Source organism: Vanessa cardui, chromosome 6 (assembly GCF_905220365.1).
Source record: "Vanessa cardui chromosome 6, ilVanCard2.1, whole genome shotgun sequence".
Taxonomy (NCBI): domain Eukaryota; kingdom Metazoa; phylum Arthropoda; class Insecta; order Lepidoptera; family Nymphalidae; genus Vanessa; species Vanessa cardui.
This window is the reverse complement of record NC_061128.1, coordinates 4,436,088-4,451,506: the sequence shown is the minus strand read 5'-3', so window position 1 is coordinate 4,451,506 and position 15,419 is coordinate 4,436,088. Positions and strand designations below refer to the sequence as shown.

The following is a 15,419-nucleotide window of genomic DNA, read 5'->3' as shown; positions in this document are numbered from 1 at the left end:
TTATTGTTAACTATGGTTATATTCTCGTAAAAATTATACAAAGTTTAATAAGGCGCGCGTGGCATAGTCATAGCAGATTTGTTTTCAACAACAAGATTGAGAGGTTATTCCCGTTTGGGACGGATCTTGTATCGGAACAGGGGATGATTATATACTTGGGAATTTCGTTATAAATAACTAGAACCAGAAGCGTCGTCATATTTAAGACTAATGACATTACAGTAGTATCCTAGTCTGGACTAGAAAGGAATATTTTACAATTTAATAGAGTGATTTATTTCAAACTTGTACCCTAAAAACCTTGACATATAGGCCTACTTTAGCAGTACAAGCAATCTTCGTTGAGGTGTTCGAGGCAATCGTTTAATGACGAATTGTCATAAAACATTAATAATTTATTCAATACGGAAGGAAATACAATCATAAATATTGTTGTTGAAAATGATTATGTCGTTTACAACATTGTAAAGACAATTGTAAGGTAATGAGATTGTCATTTTTATAAATAGGTTTACTAGCTTATTTCCATGGATTCATCCACGGAGGTTTATGTTTATAATGAAGTGTTTATATCTAACAAAAATATTAATAATAAAACCTAAATTATATTAAATTTAATAGTTTAATTTATTTTATTAAGTCAGTCAAGCAAGTGTCCATACAACCTAATGGTAAGTGGATGTCTACAGTGTAAAAAAATTAAACCACTTCTTACCTATAATGCGATGTCGTGTTATGTACCGTGTGTATTTACACTGGCTCACTAACCATTCAAAGCTACGAAGCAACACACAGTAACACTACACGAAGTAATTATGTTTGTTTGTAGGATACATCAGTAAATATATCAGAGTGTAATAATTAACAGATTTTTGCTGTTATTAAGATGTCTTCACACTACACAAAACACACATATAAAATCAGTCACGTTCCTAAACGATCTAAGATTACGCCGGGACCATAAAACATGAATCAATATTCTTATCAATGTAAAAATCTTAGATGTAGTATTTGATATTCGTTTCATTACACGCAAATTTATACATTCGCAGAAGATTCTTCAAAATATTTTGATCAATAGAAACATATAGAAGACTATACAATGCTTTCTTTACGATTTAGGTAATTTTTTTACCATGGTATTTAATGAAACCGTGTTATAAGTACCCAAGAAATAACTTTAATTTAAATGATAATTTTGTCTCATACTTTTAAAAATATAACTAAGCGAGTTTTGAATATATGTTAATAAATAGTATTTAAATTTGTAGGGTCTATAACGTAATTAAATTTCAAACTAATTATCTATTTTCAACCGACTTCCAAAAGGAAGAGGTTATCAATTCGTCTGTATTTTTTTTTTTTTTTTTTTTATGTTTGTTACCTCATAACTTTTCACTGGGTGGACCGATTTTGATAATTTTTTTTTGTTTGAAAGGTAGTGCTTCCCGTGGGGTCCCATTTTTTTTATTTTTTTTTCCGATGATGGTATCCATGTGAAAACGACATAAGTCTTAAATTTGCGTTATGTATATGCGCGACAAATAGGTGAATAACTGAAAATCACGTTAACCAATTTTGATAATTCTTTTTTTATTATAAAAAAAATACTTCAAGGGTAATTTGGTGAAAGTTTGGTAAGGTTCTGAGCACAGGATCCATGACAAAGTGACGGAACGGAAGGGAACGGAACAATTCTGAGGAGCACGTTAGCGATACTCGGTCGAATCTTTTATTTATAGGTTATTTGGATATTTGAGTCACCTTCCGTAATGTGGTTATGTTTATGTAATTATCATAGTCGAATATTATAATCAACTAGCTACCCACCCCGGCTTCGCACGGGTGCAATACTGATACTAAATATACTACAGAATTTGTTTATATACGACATCACATCGCAAACTTCTAAAATTATCAGTGTTTCTTTACTATATTGTTCATGTATTATATACACAAACCTTCCCCTTGAATCACACTATCTTTTAAAAAAAACCGCATCAAAATCCGTTGCGTAGATTTAAAGATATAGGGACAGAGAAAGCGACTTTGTTTTATATTATGTAGTGATGGAACTCCTATACGGCTCGCAGTTAGGGTGCGATATGGGGCAGAATTTCTTACTATCTTTAATCAAATTTTGTGTATGTGATGTGATGTCATATGATGTACGAAATATAGTTGGTCTTTTTCAAAGTTTTTTTGCTGAGTTCGATTACAGCTCTTTCGAGGGATCCTTGTAGTTCACGCCGCGTGACGTATTAAATCCGCATTTTCGAAAGTCTATTTTTGCTTTATTCGCAAGTTTTCTTTGAAATTGTCCTCGAAGTAGTTTCTGATTCTGACTCATATAAACGGAACGCTTAATCTATCCTTAAATATACCAATAACTATAACTACATGATATAATCGTTAATCGACTTTTAAGTAGTCTAATATTTTTCATTTCATTTAACTTAGGAAGACTCTAAAAAATATGTTGAATACGCAATTATTTTTATTACTTTTTCGTGCATATTCATTTGTTTTAAAATAGTGTTTTGTTTGAAGTCGGTTTTTCTTTTTGTTAAAATTTTTGTTGAATCAGGAGAAGCCATGTTTTCCAAATATTATTATGATTTTTATAAAAAGAATCCCCTAACAAGATAGCCGTTATACAAGTTGTCATAACATACGTAAGGTTGCGCCCGCTATAAATCGCAGTTATCGATAAATTTGGCGGGTTTATAAATCGTATTTTCAATTATCCCCCGGAGTAGCAGCTGTCCGACTACTGCCCGGAGTATTTATTTTAATCATGCGCGTACATCAAACACTCAGAGTTGGTGCTTCGTCGACATCTCTCGAGGCACATCCTTAATTATGAAATATTGCTTATTGCAATCACAGTACCAATTGTCAATTAACGATCCTCGGCGTGTCTTATATTGATAAAGGATATCGTAAATATTTAGTATTTATTTGTTCTAAATTTTGAAATAGTGACGGTCATAGTGATTACTTATTTTCGATATCGACAAGACTTAATAAAATTGATTTGTGCAGCAAAAATGTAAATGAATAATAATAAAAAGAAATTATAGATAGTATAATCTAATATTATGATATACTTAATGCAAATCATTTTTGTATTAATTTATTATATTATTCTTAATTTGAGGCTATCGAAAAGAGTTGGAGCGTGGGACAAATGGCTTTAGGCAAAGTTTATCAAAGCACGGGAATGTCAAAATTTAATCCCCGGCTAGTAACGTAGATTTCTTTGGTAGAGAAACTTTTTGCATTAACTAACCCCACTCGGAATTTAACGCAGGATCTCGATATCTGGAGCTTTATAAGCTAGAGGACATAGACAAGGAAGCTAGCATAAAATTGATATTAAGCTAGTCTAAGACATGAGTAAACATTTTGCAACATTTCAAAGTAACATATGAGACCTTGTATTGCGATTTACCGATTAAATAAATTTTATATAAAATATCACCAATAAACTTAAACTTTATACTCAGAAACTTTTAGCGTAAACGTTAAAATGTAGCTATCAGACCATAATATTAATAAATATAGCGACCTATTAGTTACATCGTTATAGAACATTTTAAGAAGCGCTATAAAATCCAGTAAAACCAGCCTTAACGAGCAAATTTTATTATTCAAAAATAAAAATGATTGTAAGTACCTCAACAAAATCTTTAAGGTCGTCCTACTATGCACATACCTTACAATTAAAGGTAAAAATAAAAATCATTCATAAACTATACATCATACGAATATTGCAAAAAAAAAAAAACAAAAATGAAACCTTTTTGGTTATTCAGTTTTGAATTTGTTTATAATAGAATTATTTCTAGGATAAATAATAATATTTATTGTGATTAGTTTTTTGTATTTCTTAATGAAAATGTGTCTTGGTTTTTATAAATGTTTCTTAATGAAATGGCGCCTTGAATGGTATTAGATGGTAGGCGCGCTGCGCAGGCGCCAGTAAGCTCGATTGCTGCGCTAACAACGCGGAACTAATTCACTGACAACGCTAAAATATCCTTCCTTTAACAAACCACCTAAACAAATTTGTGTTACAGAAAACATATATATCATAGAAAATACCTTAGTTTTACATAAGAGATAAACCTTTCCATCGGTCGCGATATATATTTTTTATGTTTAAAATTAACATTATTTGTAAAATATTTGATGTCTCATACTAATACAAAGAAAAGAGTTTTTCGATATCAATTTCGTGATCAAAATTTTAATGATTTTTTTTTAAATGAAAAATTTCAACTGTAAATCTACAACGAAATAGGTTATGTGTAAATGTTTAAATACATGTATATATTTTTGTCTGTACTTAAAAAGCCTGTAAGTTAAATAGCCCTTGTGCTATAACATCTTGAACCCTTTCTCTTAACAGTTGGTTGGGTTTCACTCACGCGGTACATTATCCCAGCTGAAACTTACCCAAGGCGCCACAGTTTTTTTAATATAAAATAAAAAAGGCGCTTAAACAAAAATACTTTCAACGAAATATTTTTAACTTGCGTTTTTTACGAGCTCAGCAAAATTATCCTTTTGAGTATTATATATTTAGAATAGTATATTCGATAATGTTTTGTTAAGATTTTAGTGATTTCTTGTAGTGTTTGATTTCTTTTTTTCTTGATGGAAAATGAGTTCAATGTTCTAGTGTTTGAATTATATTTAAAAATCGAAGCCTACGTAATATAAAAGTAGTTTTTTTTTAGTTTCAATGCTTTATTTTGACGTAAGAATTAATACAATGATATGATTAATTTCCGAATTAAACGATCTTCATGAAAGTCATTTCTGCGTACGAAGTTGCGTGTGGGCATCGTCGCGGGCAATTGCATAGCTCGTTTATTTTGTCTCCACGCCACATTTCTTCCGTCCTCGACCATTTCGCCCTTTAATTGCAACTTTCGACACTCCACTGATTGGATCAGATGGCAGCCTCTTTTTGTAATGTTTCTATATTTGTTTTGCTTCCAAGTATTCACGATGCTGTATCAGGATCATTAACTTCTTAACATGTGCCAATTGTATGACCTTGAGCTCAGGACTTTATTCACGTGGGCATTTTTTATTACAAAGTTTAAGAATTAACACCTAAGAATTATCTACGGATTAAAGAACTAGGCAAAATACGAAAATATTCGTATTTTGCCTAGTTCATATGATGTTGTATAGCATTACTACGTAATTAAAAAAGGCAGATGAGAAAATCGTAAGTAAAACTGTATTATACTCTTCAGGATCCCTACTACTATCTTTGGTGGTTCTATAAAGTACATTTAGAAACAGCTACACGTCAATTCGTAAGCAAAACGTTATTTCGTTAAATTTCTTTGATTGATTGAATATAGTTGCCAAACAGTTTCCGGAAATAGTTTTAAGTATTTTTATTATTTATAAGCGTTTAATATGTATACTGTTGCACCTTTTAAAGAAATAATTGATATTTAATTAGTAAAATAGAATGACTAAACAACTATTTCTCTTTAAAAATTCATTATTAATGTTAGGAGAGTATGGGAGTTACCAATAAGGTATAAATATTCAACAAGATTTTCTATTCTAACATACATTTTCTAAGAAACAATTTATCGCGATAATAGTGTTACAAAATTATAACAATAAGGCAAGAAATATGTGCATTGATATAACAATTAAGTTCGCTTGTAAAAAGAGTTCCCATATGCATTCGTTTTTATTGATATTACTGGCATTGATATAATAATTAAACGTATAAGGCAAGTGAATTCGTAGGCGGGTACGAGTCTATTATATCTTGCAATTTATAGGTGTTAGCAGTTCACACGATTTATATCTATTGTAAGTCGATCCAGTCATTTCTTGTAACGTGTTATGAGTTTGAGTTATCTATTAATAAAAACGTACGCACACGCGACGTCGAGGTTTTGCCTACAAGTACTTTATATGTAAAACTCTTTAGCATCAGATTCTCTTTAGATCTGAAACAGCAAAATTATTTAATAATGTGGCGTGATATGTTTCATTTTACAAATTAACGTTAAATTCGTTTTTGAAATTTAACTTTTATTGGAATATTTTGTATCGAAAACCGTAAAAGTGACTAGAAAAATTTTCGAAACCGTATGATGTGTTCTTTTGTGTACAAGGTGATAATGACCTATTAGTGATAGTTTAAATCAACGACTTACTAACAAACGAGTTTGTGAGTTTGGGTTTTTTATGATGTGGGTAAGGAAATGGGATTGGACCTGATGATATTAGTCAATAAACATTAGCATTGTTCCATATAATATTTCTTATATTAACCACTCCTAATATCGCAAATGAGTGTCTATTGGGGTGGCGTTATGTTTCTTTTACTGGTAGTTACACAGGCTCACTCACCCTTCGAACAGGAACACAATAATGCTAAGTATTGCTCTATGACTGGTTTGCCGAACGCTCTACCACCAAGTAAAGATATTTTTTACTATGTCGTGGAAAAGCTGCTACATATATTCGATAAAGCTTCACAATGTAGGAGGATGACAGAGCATGTCCTAAAATAGGGCATAACTATTTTTTTTAAACTAATTTGTAAGTTAAAATAAATTACGACGTTTTTAATTACGCTAATTAGGGCCAAGTTAAATATAAAGGTAGTTATTATAATTTATGTCACATTAATGATGTACACCTGATCGATTTTGGTCAAAGCGGACATTCTTAACAGAGAAAAGCCAATTGCGGCGATGTTACAGTACCCAAATATGTATAGACCACAGGTGCTCATATTACAAAGGAACATTGATCTGACACAACTGGGCATTTTACCATCAATGTTTCAAGACTTTCGAGATGCGGGAAGTAGCAGTGTTTGTACCGACAACTTCCAAACTTAGGTAGCAGTAGCAAAAACCGTACTTAAAATCGGATTTTGTGCAGCCTTATAAACCAGATATAGGCTAACGAGGCAACCAATGCTAGGATTATTTTATTGGCATTTATATTATATATCCTATTAAAATAAATTAACTCATAGACTCGGGGCGTAGACAAACATGCGAGATTAATCTGAAAACATTAACTTGATTATGTTTTTAACTTGTCCCGCGAATTAAACGAATTATAAATATGCACATGACTTTTCGTCTTTGACAGGCTTCGCTACGAATGCTATGATAGTTATTACGAAAGATGGTCGGTTCCATTATAATGGTAATTGCAATCGTTATTTAGGTAAACATCGACATCAATGGGCTATTATCCGACAAAAACAAAAGTCGCACGTGACAGCGATCAGTTTCAATAAAGCCATTTAAGGCGGTTTTTTGCTTGATAATGGGTGTACATTTTTTGTTGTGTAATTGGTTGCTAATTCTTAAGGTTTGTCGTGCACTGGTACGCCTGTCTAATTTATCTGATCTTTATCGATTGATTTACAGCTAAGCGGAGTTTGTACAATTTCTCTCGCTTCGTGTCTGTTGCATTCCATTTTGTTCTGGTTTTGTTGCGACAATTGGAACATTTGGAACGGTACCGAATTTCGTTTTATATTTGTTCTTTTGTTTGACCGACTGAAATTAAGTTCGGATATTCGTTACAATTCACTTTGAAACAACCAGATAGCCGCGTATTGTATCAAATATAATTTATAATAAATCTACGGTGATATCACAATTTTGAAGAATGATCTCACTGTCCGTTAGTGGGTTAAAACAGTTATCATGTTATAGTAGTTTCTATAATTATTAATTGGATCGAATATCAAATGCAAACGGTCTAAGTGCAAGTATCCATATCGATTTTCCTTTGTTTCGTTGTTACTCAGTGAAACATTCGTAATACCGCTTTAATTACACACGGACGTGAGTATAAAGCTTTCTAGCTGTCGGAAAAATTATGCGCATCGGGGGCCGCATTTTCCATGGCATTGTATGTGAGCCTGTTATTTTCCCATTTGAGTGGTTTTATGGCGGCTGTGGCCAGATGGGAACAGATAGCACGTACGCTAGAAACCTAACGTAATTATTCACACGCACAGCAAACAAGCTCGAAAACATTTTTCACAATGAACTGGTATTTTTTTCGTTTTTTTTTTTAATATAAATTGTGCCGTCATTCAGAAATGATGTAAAGTTGGTAATTTATCCTGCCATTATAATTGATTTAACAACACGGCACCGAACGTAACGAGAGCTTGTTATAAGTAATTACGTTTCTAGTAAAATATGTCTACAATTACGTCAAAGTACAGTGATAGCTGCTGATATTAAATTGAAATTAAACATAAAATAAATATTTGACGGAGAAATGAATTACAATGAGTTCGTGTTGGAGGAGTTTGTTGGTTAAGAGTTATTTAAGGATGGAGTGCAAGGCTAGGATCGACATATAGGTGAATGCGAAGTACACACGCGATCCTACCCTAACGGCATCGGTATAGAGCCATGACGTCGCGCGTCGCCTTGTAATTGCTCAGCGACTTGATTGTGAACGTTTGTACATAAGTGCTACGATATATTTTATACCCTTTATATTCTATAAGAACGACCTATTGGATACATTTAAATTGTTTACAAATATTGAAATCCGCCTTAAAAACCTGGTGAGCAGCGGTGACTTTTCATGCACATGTTTTTATGAAGAAACTTGTATACAGAATCTGTGGCTCACTTGAGTAACGTGCTGATATATGATCTATACCTATCTCAAGAAGAGAGAAGAACCTGTCCTTCATGGGATATTTTCACAATGTTAAATATGATAATTGGTTTTCGTACTGTACTCCTATCAATAAAATCTAACAGTCATACAATGGATAGTAATAAAACGTAAACTAATGAAGTTTGATTTGTGGTCAAGATTGATATTATATTATCTTATTGACTTGTTATATCAATTCTTTGTATTGCTGGTTGCTGGTGGGTGAGAAGTAGATACATAATAGAAATATTAACTACCTACTAGTAGAAGTTACAAAAGGTATATAAAATTTACCAGTATATTTCTATCAAATATTTGTTGCACGATATCATCCAGATAAATTATCTGATAATGAACGGAAATGTAACCGTTGTCTTAAAAATTGGGAATCATCAGTTACCCAAGACATTTAAATAAAAAGAAAATAAATGTACATAGGTATATAAAGAGGTACACTATTAAATTGCGTACATACATGCGTCTACATGGAAGCATTCACCTGCTTTTCCTCCGCTAAGCATTAAAACTGCTATCTATTGAAAATTATATTTCCAGCTTCAATTTACAAGACATCACAATACAACCAATTATTATCGGAGCCAAAGTAACCTTTATTGCTATTCCATTGATATCAGAATTGTGTGTTAATGTGATGTTGATATAGACTTTTCTATTACGTAGATAGCGTATAAGCTTGCACGAATATGATCTCTATCTTAGTTGAAATAAGAATTTATATCGCTTAAGGATTTATGTATATCGTTTGGTCGGCCGTACAAAGAGGCGGAATGTTGCATGCAAAGTGCGTGTATCGTTAGCAAGGAAACGGATTCACTAGCATATGACCAAGATATTTCTCTTCGTAATTGTTATTGTTTTTGTACGCTAAGTGCCTGCTTTTTATATGATAGGAGAAAATGTACTGGCAAAAATAATTAGCACGACTTAGCACTCATTACAAAAGTTTATCTACTCATTTCAAATATTTCGAAAATGGGAAAAATATAATAACGAATATACTTTAAATTAGTACTCGCAATAAGGTTTTGATCTTGAACATATTGTCATACATGAATCTTTTTCTTTTATCTTTTATATTATTATTGTGTGCGTGTAGGTGCATACATATTATGTATAAGTCGGATGCAACAAGCCCGCAATGCCTTCGTGTATACAGAGCGCATCGTCTCAGTGGGAACGGCAATGTAATTAACCTGACATAATGGCCAGTTATTAAGCAATTCAGCTCCAACATGGCGGATGTCTTGAGATCTAAGTACTAACTGTACTCGGGTATACCTAGGTACCCATTTTAGGTGCAGATACGCCTTCCGCGGCGCCGGTTATGGGACTATAATCCTTAAAAGGGACTGAATTTCGCATGCAAACAACGTATGACGATTGCGAACTTGGGAACATTTTCCTGTTTGATGTACTATTTGTTTCTTTGAACACTTTGACATTTCCAACTAAATTCATATGAGAATTATTGTACCTTTTAAAGGAAGGAAGGATCCAGAAATGTTCGAGATCCATTCGTTTTCGTAGTTTATATCTAATGATACATTTAGCTGTGTTACAACTGTTATGTATTTGATGCATTCTCTTCCATCACACCGAAGGCTTCTCAATGACCTAATTACGCTGCACTAAATCTGCCGGCAGTGCTAATGTTAATGCATTTTATATTGGTTCAATTGCAAGCAGCGACGGCGCGGTATGCGAGTGTCGTGATGTGTGGGCGATTCGTAGGAACGTATTAGGGACATTGGGAATTAGCACGCACGGTTTTACTGCACTTGCCGGTTTAAATGACCTTCCATTGTCGAAGATTGAAAACGCACTTGTGTCCAATTGAAACGAAAATTATTCAATTGCAATTTTAAGCTTAATTATTAAAAAGTAAGAAAGTAAGATGTGGTTAATTTGCTATCGTTAGACTGGCATTTTGTTTATAGCAGAAAGTTTGAGGCTTGATCCACTACCTGGACTAATCTAAAGTTGTTGGATGATGAAGGCGAATGAAGGTTAAGCGACAAATAGACTTCCTTACGATGTTTTCCTTTACTTCTGAACACGAGATGAATTTTAAGTACATTAAAAACAGCGGCGTTGACCGGAATCGGACATGCGATCTTCGACTATTATCGACGTGTTAGGTATATCCATTAGGCCATCTCGACTCAATCATGTTTTGATAAAATCGCATTTTATTAATAATTCTTATATCATAAGATTTACGATCTTATTATTAATGTAATAATAAATATTGGACTAAACAAGTATCGTCGCCGTCGATTAATTGAGCGAGTTTGACGACCACGGGTCACGTGCGCGATTTCCTGCGGACAGTTTTATGGTCTGGTTGTAGATCTTAGTGCGATTTGCTTTTTATATGCATTGTTGGTACACTTAAGAGGCAGTTGAGTTTGCGTGAACATTTCAGTAGCAATTTCTTATGTTAGGCGTCTTAATATGATTGGTCATCGGAAGATTAATGTTCGCTTAGCTAGCGCCACACGCGTTACACCAAAAGCGTAAATAAGATCAGGTCATGCGTATGAGCTGGTGCCGGCGCAGGCGCGGGCGCAATGAAATCGTGCGTTTAGGCCACATGCCGCCGCCAAGTTCCATGGAAGGCGATGAATAACTCATTGTCCGTCCGTCCGTCCGTCGTGACGCACGCTTCTTGGAAATAACGATGCAATGCAGAAAGTGACCGAGATACTTGACCCGCGAATTGCTCAAATATGAAAGTGCAATTCGCACGCAAAACAATAAAACTGCCGGTGCTTTCTTCGCGCTCTCAAGAATACCTTGCATTTAAATGATATGTACTTAGCTTCACCTAAGGTTACACTCGTATCAGGAGCGGAGATCAAGCTACATAGCAGAATGAGATGTGAAAATGTTATTTAGCAACATATATTACTGTCAGTTTGAAACTCATAGATTGCAACATTCTCCCAGTAGAGAATGAATTGATCAAATTAAGCGTAATTTATTACAAAACAAACAGCAATTTATCCGACTTATGACTTCATTAATTGGGTACAATTTGCGAAACAAGACACTTTGATTCCCTTAAAGATTCAGGTCCATGCCCTGCTGTTGAAATTGTGACTTCTTTAAATTTGAACAAAAAAAGCGGATGATTTGGCATGATTGTCGCTAATAAACACGATCCTTAGCATTTCGGCATACGAATGCGTGATGACGCAACTCAAGTTTCCCACCAGCAACAAATGTAGTCACAAAGTGCAACGCTGCTGTAATTAGGATGCGTCGTAGGTCCACTTCACGCATGTCGGCTTCGGCAACCAAACAGCTAAATATTCGCACACAGCCCATTGTGATACCATTTTATGGTCTCGGCTCGCCTTTATACTTCTTACTTAGCATTCCAAATTAGTTTGCAAACGTTTTTTATACAGCTATAATGTCATGTCAAAGCAATAAAGTTGGAACGCGTTGGTAAAACTGAGTCAGGCTGCTACGATTGTTAAACTCATGTTAACATGGTTCAATGAGGAATGTCCTACGTGCTACCGAGTAGGTGAACTTGCATTTCCTTTTGTAGGCAGACATATTAAGATAACGGTGTGCTCACGAGATGCAACGATACGGGACAAATGCACTTAATTAAATTATGCCTTTTTCAGGTTAATATCATTATTATTTGACTGTACTGTTTTGTTTACAAAACAAATGACAAAGGCAAGACAAACATTCTTGATCTCATTACTGCTAATAATTTCACGTTTCAAAAATGTTATTTTTTTGTTCGCAGGTAAATCGGCCATTGACAATGAAGAAAGAAGGTATACAAACAAGAAATCGCAAGCTAAGCAGTAAAAGCAAGAAGAAGAAGGGTGGAATGGGGATGGGTGGAGGAGGCGCGTGCGCTCTCGCTCTGGGCGGTGTCATGGGAGACATGATCAAGCCTCTCGGTGATGCCACCAAAGGCTTCGGTGGTTCCGCCTTCCCTTCGGCAATGGATTTCGGTAAGAATCGACTAAACTCATTAATCATTATTTTTAGAGATTTGACCCCACATCTCATCATAATAATCATAATTAAAGCTTTGAGTAATATAGTCTATATTCGAAACCAACGTCTACTAAACAAACTAGTAACCGGTATGTATATATGTCTTGCGGCTGTTTAGAATGTTATAATTGGAGCATTTTTGAATATATACCATTCTTAAAATAATTATAAATTTACAATTAGCAAGCTATTAACATTTTTCTATGTCTATAGGTCAACACCAAGTAGGACTGGTGCACCCCGCGGCGGCGCACATGTCGCACTGGTATGGAGCCCCACATCAGGGCTTTGCCCCACCACCGACATCGCATAACCCCTATCATCACCACCACCTCGCGCAACTAAATTCTATGGTAAGTAATTAATATCGTTAATATAGCTCACCCTTAGAATTATAATCTATACCACTATTATGTAAAAGTAACTCTATCTGTTTGTCTGTCTGTCCGTCTGTCGTTCTTTCACGACCAAACCAATGAATAGAATTTGATGAAATTTGGCGTGAAGCAAACTTAAACTCCAAGAAAGGACATAGGCTACTTTTTTGCCTAAAACATGATAACTGATTCTTAAAACACGAGTGAAGCCGCAGGCGACAACTAGTTATAAATAAAACTTTCTCAAATTAGTTTGAATCGATAAAATGCTTACTTGAATTTCAATGTTGTTTTAACACACACAGACAGATCGCTGACAGATCTTTGGTCGTTCTACAAATGTTAATGAGTTATATGTAAACAAGCCGATAACAAGACGATATCTTTACAGACGGGCTGGAGGAGCGAGTACACGTGATAAGTCAACCAAACAAGAGCACGAATACGGTGGAAATGTAGGTACGTCTCGCCAGGAGCGACCTGGGACAAATACATCACAAAATAGATACTGTGATTTCACTTGTAGCATGATAGGTCATCAATAACACAAATACTACGACACATCACACTAATTTATAAGACTGTGACAGAATTGATGTTTCTAAGCGCTATACACCCAAACATCAACTCGGATTGATGAATTGATCAAACATATCTGATTAAAACCAGTTGTTATCCCAATGTCTTTTATATACCGTGATTCGTTCCCTACGAGTAATAAGTCGTATCACTCTAAACTACCGGATCCTAAGTCGACTGTTACCGACCTTTTTGGTCGAGTCTATCGATTGTCGTAAATCGATTTTGCCGTTTTTTTTTAATTGTCGATCAATTGATAAATTAAAGTTCCTTTTTAATTTCTATTGATAATTAAACTTAAAATGTTTTTTCTTTAACTATATGTTACTTGAAAAAAATTGGCAAAATCGATGTACTTATAAACAAAGGTACGCAGTGATAATGTGAGTTGAAATAAACATTAAAGTTTAAATAGTGTTACAAAGTATGTAAACACTCGAAGCGGCTACCGATTGCTCGATTCGGTAGGTAAGTGTGGCGCGGATCTAAGTTCTTTTTACAAGGTGAAGTAACTAGCGAAATTGTACAGTATTATAATATTAGATAAGATTACTATGTCCGCTTAGATGATTTATATAAATATATAAGTAGGTATCGTTCGTAAAAAAATTGTGTATTTGTACATATCTTATTAAGTTATATTCCGTTCCTGTATAGATTGTTTTATTTTTATATTGTATTTAATTTGAACTGTTCGGTTCGCTATAGGAATTGTGATGTGTTCAAAAATTCCAGATGTTTCTTTTGTAAATTCGATTCGTGTAGTCTTTATTAAAACGCAATAGTAATTTATATGATAGATGTAACTCGTATGTTGTAAATAAATTTACGATAAAACATTGTCAATACGAGAAACAATTATTTTCGACTGTCACAAAATGTTTCTCGTCTAACTAAAGAACACTTAGGTCACAAGATTGGGTTGTAACAGATTAACTGTATGTATCTTGATTTGTTATGAAATATTACATGAATTATTTGTATTGCTGTACTTTATAAAAATAAGACATTGTGTGGCCATAAATTAATCACGAAATTTTGTTTTTGGGGGATGACATTACGAGGAATAAAATGTTTAAATATTAATGACATTTCCTAAAATCACTGTTTCAATATCAAAAAGTATGTGTAAATATAAAAATGTAAATGACCTTAGAAAATAAAAAACTCAAAATATTAAAAATGTAAATTAGCGATCACCGCAGAACAAGCCTGTAACGATATCCCGTACCTAAAGTTTTAGTTTTTAAAACGAAACATTGTGAAGTTGTGTATTTTAAATAAAATTGCGAATAAATTATCAATACTTATTGATATTTCAATGTGGCTTTTTATTTGTTTCACTTGAAACAAACCTTACTTGCATCAACTGAAGGACCAGACGTCTATCGTTAACACATTTCACGGTCAAATGGACATGAATACATCGCATACATTTCGAGAAGCATTGAATTAAATTAGAAATCGAGTCAATTGACCGTCCGTCTTGCGTTCGCCATAAGTCACCGGATCAATTCCGCCATTCCGCAGAAAAAGTCCAAAAGTCGCGCTTATCTCGCGGCAAATTGAAAATGCAGCCGGCCGTGTGATTGTGACGCAACGGGGCCGCTGCTGGCGACATATGGACCTATTCAATTTTAATCGCATTTCAGAAGAAAGGACATCGGATAATGTACCTATAAAACGCTCCCCGACTTGCCTTATTTAATAGCT

General features: G+C 34.0%; 1 protein-coding gene across 3 annotated transcripts in view; it reads left to right on the top strand.

Annotated features, from left to right (window-relative positions):
- LOC124530373 (GATA-binding factor C-like) overlaps positions 1 to 15,028 on the top strand; it is an 84,623-nt gene extending 69,595 nt beyond the window's left edge. For all 3 annotated transcript variants that reach the window (XM_047104524.1, XM_047104525.1, XM_047104523.1), the window contains 3 exons: positions 12,491 to 12,704; positions 12,964 to 13,103; positions 13,519 to 15,028. In XM_047104524.1, the coding sequence (XP_046960480.1) occupies positions 12,491 to 12,704; positions 12,964 to 13,103; positions 13,519 to 13,545 (381 nt within the window). In that variant the 3' untranslated portion in view covers positions 13,546 to 15,028. The remainder of the gene's footprint in view (positions 1 to 12,490; positions 12,705 to 12,963; positions 13,104 to 13,518) is intronic.
- Positions 15,029 to 15,419: the final 391 nt, after the last annotated feature.